The following is a 6,923-nucleotide window of genomic DNA, read 5'->3' as shown; positions in this document are numbered from 1 at the left end:
AGTGAAAAAATTGCTTTTCACTTTTTAACATCATTTGGACTCAATTTTCCAAATGATAAAACAGATGATGATCCCTTCCTACTCTAAAAGGGTGAGCTGAGGTAGAAAATGATAAAAGAGGAAGGGATTTGTTTTCCCAGATTGATCAGAAGCAGGGTATTTCAATGTGATTGGTAGAAATGATGTTGAAAGGACAGGAAGGGGCAGGGGTGGTCTCTGATGTGGGACTGATTGCTGTCTGACTCTCCCTCAGCTCCTGAACACCCGCTTGCCTGCCCACCGAGATGTCCTGCCAACAGAGCCAGCAGTGTGTCCCCAAGTGCCCTCCCAAGTGCTGCACCCCAAAATGCCCTCCTAAGTGTCCCCCCAAGTGCCCTCCAGTGTCTTCCTGCTGCAGTGTCAGCTCTGGGGGATGCTGTGGCTCTGGGGGTGGTGGTTGTTGTAGCTCTGGGGGTGGGGGCTGCTGCCTGAGCCACCACAGGCACCGCAGGTCTCACCACTTCAGACACAGAAGCTCTGACTGCTGCAGCTCAGGGGGCTCCAGCTGCTGCGGAGGGGGCTCTGGAGGGGGCTCCAGCTGCTGCGGAGGGGGCTCTGGAGGGGGCTCCAGCTGCTGCGGAGGGGGCAGTAGTCAGTCCTCTGGAGGCTGCTGCTGAAGTGGACTCTGAGCCAAGAAGAGCTGACTGGGATGTAGCCAATGGCCACTCACCTCCTTCTCCTGTTCCTCCTGATGGGCCTGCCCTGCTCCTGTGATGTCTGGGTGAAGCCTCTGAATTTTGCTGAAGAGGATCCCTGTACCCAGACCTCCTGGAGCCAAACCTCTCCCCCAAACCCACCTTCCAGCTTCTTTCGATGTATGCTCATATGTGTGCCTGCTCTGGGAACTCCAGAGCACAGACATGTGCCCCTGTGCAGCTATGTGTGTGCACACAGCCTGATGTGAAACAATAAAAGGAGAATTCTGAATTTGCACTTGCCTTGCCTGAGTTTTATTCCTACATTGTTTTTCTCTTACTCTGTCCTCAATTCCTGCTTCCCTTTAGGCCTCAGTATCTACAGACCTTGTTCAAAGTTGCCACTTGTGCCACTAAGTCCTTTATAGCAAAGCACATTTTCTTTGGTTCAGAATCTAATTCAGGATCCAATAGTTCATTTAGTTGCTATGATTCATTGGTGTCCTCATATCTGTATAAGTCCTCCAGGCTTTCTTTGCTTTCCAGCCCTTAACATTTTTAAAGAGTGGTTTGTTTCTGTAGAATATCCAATTTGTGTTTGTCTGATGTTTCTTCTTGCCCGGATTCAGTTATGCATGTGTGTAGGGACCCCACAGAAGTGGTGCTGTGTCCTTAGAGCCCAATGTGAAACTTCATATGGTGTCTAGTTGTGCCATTCCTGGGATCCTGAAAATTAGAATCAAGATGTTTGAAAAGATTTTGACAAAGGTGGGATGCTGAATTTCTAAGCTCTGCCAAATCTTTTTTTGCCAGAATAAGCATCCATTCCACCCCCATTTGAGGAGATTAACCCAGGAAACGATAATGACCTTTCCTGAAATATTTGTGTTGCATGACACAGCAGTTTCTCTTCAGGACCCAATTCTCCATCTGTCTTTTCTTCTGTACTTATAAATGTACTCAAATCTCAGTATGTTCCTAAAAATGAGGTACACAGTGTAATCCATGAATAGATGCATTACACTCCAAAAGAACTGCATGTCTTTTTCTAATTTATACAGACATAAAACCAGGAATTCCATAATACATGTGGAATGGATATTAAGTGTGTGGTATAATTTTGGAGAAGACATAATGTTGGATCAGGCCAAATTCATTGAGATAGATCCAGTATGCATGTATTCTAAACTTAATGGTATAACTTGCAGCTTAGACAAGGCTCTAACAGTTTGGTTGGTTGGCTGAACCATGGATCAGAGATGACTTACACCAAATGAAGATGAAATGCCAGAACTGCCTTGGTATGCTATAGGAAGAGCCACGAAAAGGATTAGGGTTATTGAAATGTTTGAGTGGAGTTGTCATTTAAGATCTGCTCACCTGACCTTGAGAGGGTTCAGAGGACTCATCTTTTACCATGACCATGAGGACTCTATTTTTGAGGGTACCCCAGAAAGCTCAAAGAGCTCTGTGATTGTTTTCCCCTGCAGTCAGAAATTACATTGAGATATGTTGTCATAGAATTGGGAAACCTAATGCAATAAGGATAATTAGATCCCAGGATGGCTGGGGCAAGTGGTAGTGCTTAATCACCAAAAGCTAAGTGGGCGTGGCTACTACAATGAACAGCAGAGTCAAAGCACTAATCTCAATATTCTGACAGAGAGAGAGCTATGGTTCTGGCTAGTTGATCATGTTTCTCGTAGAAGTGAAATAGATGGCAAGTCTGCTAAGTTCTTATTTGATACGTATAAATAGAAGAGTTCTAAGTCAAGTGAACAAAACTCTGAATCATAAAAAGAGATAATTATGGTCCCTCAATCAAGTGTCAGACTTGAGTCAGTTTACAGACTCAGAACTCCTCGAGTGAAGGGGAGTCCTGGTTCCCGTGAGGAAGGACACAAGTACACTGCCAAAAAAAGTTATGCTGTTAATTCCCCTCCCCCCAGCCTTCTCCAAAGGGACCTACAGGTATTTCATTTGTTTGTTTGTTTTTTCTGTTTTTTGTGTATGTTTTTTTCCCAGGGTAACAATCCAGGGGGGCAAAGGAAATAATCAGACTTGGGGGAATAACTGGGTTTGAATTGATACTGATTCCAGAAGTCCTAGAACATAATTTTGGTCACTTTTGTCCCCAATTTGGTCAGATAGGCGGTTATGGAGGTCAGGTAATCAATGGACTTTTGCCTCAGGTGCATCTCAGAGTGGGCCCCAGAGCTGCTGACTGCACCCTGTGGTTCTTTCCCCAGATCTGGAATGCAAAACCTAGAATCTACTCCATTGGCTCCTCTTGTTCTCAGGCGTTCAGATTTGAACCGAATCATACCACCAGATTTCCTGGTTCTCCAACTTGACATTTCTCAGGCTTCTTAGTTTTATGAACCAATTCCTTTCAGATAGATTATAGATAGATAGGTAGATAAATAGATGATAGTTTTGTGTTTCTCTGAAAAATAAAGCGTGGCAAGGGTCCCTGCTCATGGCAGGCACTGTTTTTTCCATGTTCCCCATCATCTTCAAGCAGCTGGCTTGATGAAACAGTGGAATGATGTTTTAAAGATCTAGTTACAAGCTCTGCTAGGTCCTAATATCATGCCGGGTTTGGGCAAGGCTCTTCAGAAGCCTGTATATACCCTATATCAGCATCCAATATATGGTTTTGTTTCTTCTATAGCTAGAATGTATAGGTCTAGGAATCAGAAGCTGGAAATGGGAATAACACCACTCACTATTACTCCTAGTGATCTACTAGCAAAATGTTTGCTTTGTACCCCTGTGAACTTACACTCTGCTAGTCTAAAGGTCTTAGTTTAAAGGGAGGAATGCTTCCACCAGGAGACATGATTCCATTGAACTGGAAGTTAAGACTGCCACCAGGCCACTTTGGCATCCTCCACAAGCCACTTTGCCTGAATCAACAGGCAAAGAAGGAAGTTACTGTGCATGATGGAGTAATTGATCTTGATTACTAAGGGGAAATTGGACTTCTATTTCACAATGTGGGTGAGGAATAGTATGTCTGAAATACAGAAGAATCCTTAAGATGCCTCTTAGTAGTACCATGTTCTGTGATTAAAATCAATGGAAAACTATAACTCAAATCCAATATTAATTGTCAAGAACTTTTAGGAATGAATGTTGGGTCAACCTGCCAGGTAAAAAGAACCACAACCAAGACTGTTATTAATATGAGAATCTCTTTCTTGTTTTGTTATGAATATGTATGTATTTTTATCTCAAGTATATTTGTTTTTCCCCCTATTCCTATTCTCTTATCATATAACATAAGCTGCATTGTCTGATGAACTGACGTATTATTCAACTTTACATCAAAGTGTACAATTTACAGGGTATCTATATATATAAAAAGCTTAATATGCTAAGTGTCTATCCAGGTAATGACATCACATAGCGACGTCCAGCTTCCTCTCCCTAGCAACTAGCCTCCTTGCAGTTACTTCAGCCAAGGAACACCACTTGCTTTATAGCCAGGTACAAACATTTCACACTTTATCCAAATGTCTGTGAAGCATTTTCCCATGCCTCATCTCATTTGTTCCTCACAGAAGTCCTGGAGTAGGTAGGTAGGAGACTTGGTAGAATCCCATTTTCTTTTCATTAGCTGGAAAACGGAGATTTTGAAAGCTAAGAAACTTGACCCAACTGAAAAGAAGGAAGAAATGGTGGACCTTGAAAATGACTTCAGGTTTTCTCACTGCTCAGAATATAGTCAAACACTGCTGCAGTTAAAAATTTTACTCTTTGTTCTCCCTGCGCGATCTACAATAATAATCTGCTTTGTGTTGATATTTACTCCTGTGCTGCTGACAATTACCTGAAAGAGAGATTGGGGTGCTGCTTCACTGGGCAGGAAAAGTTTAGCTAAATCAGAAAGCAGGTCTAATGAAGCAAGTTTATTCTATATCTATAAAAAGGTTAAGTTGACTCATGCATGTGTGATACATATAAAGCTCTCACTGGTGCCAATCACACGTATGTGTTTCGATCTGTCATTGTCAATCGTGAATTTGGTTGACACACTTCTATTATAGAGAAAGGGTGAATAGAAATATTAAAATATTTCTTCTAATTAATTTCCTTTCAATGTGCACAAATACGTGCAACAGGCCACTAGGTTTAAGGACTTCACAACCTCTTCTGAGTATAAAATTATACTCAGGATAATTTTATCATGGTAACTGGAAGTGTGACCTTGTCAGTTTTTATTTGGAGATTAAATGTGATTTTAAGGCTTATTGGTATCAAACTGACAAAAGGTGAACTGTGATGGTAAATTTTATGTGTTAACTTAAAGCATTTTCCCATGCCTCATCTCATTTGTTCCTCACAGAAGTCCTGGAGTAGGTAGATAGGAGACTTGGTAGAATCCCATTTTCTTTTCATTAGCTGGAAAACGGAGATTTTGAAAGCTAAGAAACTTGACCCAACTGAAAAGAAGGAAGGATTTTAAGTTAAACACCAGCCTACTTGTAGCTGTGAAAATATATTTTCAGATATGGTTAACATTTAAGCCAGTAGACTTTGAGCAAAGCAAACATACTCCAAATGTGGGTGGGCACCATTCAATGAGTTGAAACTTTAAGTGAAGACTGAGGCACTGAAGAAGAAGGAATTCTGCCTCCAGCCTGCCGTGGGAGTGAAGGTGTAACATCAACTCTCCCCTGAGTCTCCAGCCTGCCAGCTCGCTCTGTAGGTTTTGAACGTGCCCCCTCCCACAACTGTGTGAAACAAATCCTTAAAATAGACATCTGCCTATATGGGCATATGTCTTATTGGCTCTGTTTCTCTGAAGAACTCTAAAACATGGTGTGAATGTGTGTGTATGTGAGGGGAAGAGATAGAGAAGAAAAGAGAGAGAGAGACAGAGAGAGAGAGACCCATGTCCTTTGTCCATTATGTTTTTTGTATGATTATTTATTTTTGGATTTGTAAGATAGCTTTATGTACTAGATATGGCATTTCCTTAATAAGCATGTGTTTGTTTTTCTCTAGTTGATTTGTCTTTTTGCTTTATATGTGATACTTTATACTACATAAAATTTAATTCATATGTAGTTTAATTTATCAATTCATTTCTCTATATACTATGGGGTTTGTACCATTCTTAAAATACTTTCTCCTACTTAATTATTAGTCAACATTCATTTATATTTCCTATTTATTTTAGGGTAATTTTTCATATTTCATAATTAAAAGAAAGATTTGCTGGGAAGAAAAATAACCCTAAAATTTGTAAGAGGGTTAATTTTTAGCTCAGAAAGGAGAGTGGAAACACACAGAAGAAAATTAATTTGGTCTGAGTTACTTCTTATAAGATCTCAGCTGTGCCTCCCCCACCCCAGTCTCCTGAGATGAGAAAATGACAATGTAGAGACGGACCCCTAGGATGAATAGTTGACCTTAGAAAGCCTTTGATAGTCAAAAATATTTCTTAAATGGTTTCAAAGAAATTGATAACTAATATCCAAGGCCAAAGGTCAGTCCAACACCCATCTTAAATGAAAATGTATGAGATTTCAGTCCAAATCCTATGGGTATAGCCACACTGCTGATTCATCACTTAAGTCCAAGCAGATTGATAGTTCGGTGCTGCTTTGCCTGAAGGCAGAGGCATGGACCAGATGACCTCTTCACCCCATCATTCTAGGAATCAGAAGCTGGGCTCCTGTGTGAGCCTAGGCATGTGTGTCCTGGCCACACCCACATAACTGAACCCATTGGTACAACCTGAGCTAATGCAATGCCTGCTGAGAGAGTGACAGATCTGCTTCTTCAGGGTGATGTGTCCATCATACCTCTCTGTGCCTGTCTCACAATGTGGTCCCTGAGGAGGATGACATAGCTCATAAGGAATAACTATTTGTAAACTGTAAAGTCAATGCTAACGCAGTGAAAGGATTTTAAAAAATCTATTAACTACCCATATGTGCACAGCCTTGCAGTAGTTGGTGATGGGGAATAAGAAGAGGGCACAAGATGTGTTGTTAAAGTGTTTATTAATATCTCATTTGCAACACGTGTCACATAAAGTATAATGGAGCAAGTGGGACTTGAATTGTCTCAGAAAGGAAATATCAGGCAACAAGGCATGGGAGTAGGGTAGGGAGAGACATGTTTGCCATGCAGCTAATATGTCAGTTCCTCTTGGAAAGCAAAACAGAAATTGTTCAGAGTCATACCACACAGAACTCTGAATGTCGCCCAAAAATGCTGTCCTTGACTCTGAAT

General features: G+C 41.3%; 1 protein-coding gene across 1 annotated transcript; it reads left to right on the top strand.

Annotated features, from left to right (window-relative positions):
• Positions 1–284: 284 nt before the first annotated feature.
• On the top strand, positions 285–656 carry LOC308533745 (uncharacterized protein; the record flags this gene model as incomplete). The annotated part of the gene is made up of 1 exon (XM_081111844.1): positions 285–656. One exon carries the CDS (start codon positions 285–287, stop codon positions 654–656), a length of 372 nt encoding a protein of 123 aa, XP_080967970.1.
• Positions 657–6,923: the final 6,267 nt, after the last annotated feature.

This window comes from Myotis nattereri (assembly GCF_964212035.1).
Source record: "Myotis nattereri genome assembly, chromosome: 18".
Lineage (NCBI taxonomy): Eukaryota > Metazoa > Chordata > Mammalia > Chiroptera > Vespertilionidae > Myotis > Myotis nattereri.
The sequence above is the reverse complement of the archived record's forward strand: the minus strand, read 5'-3'. Positions and strand labels throughout refer to the sequence as shown.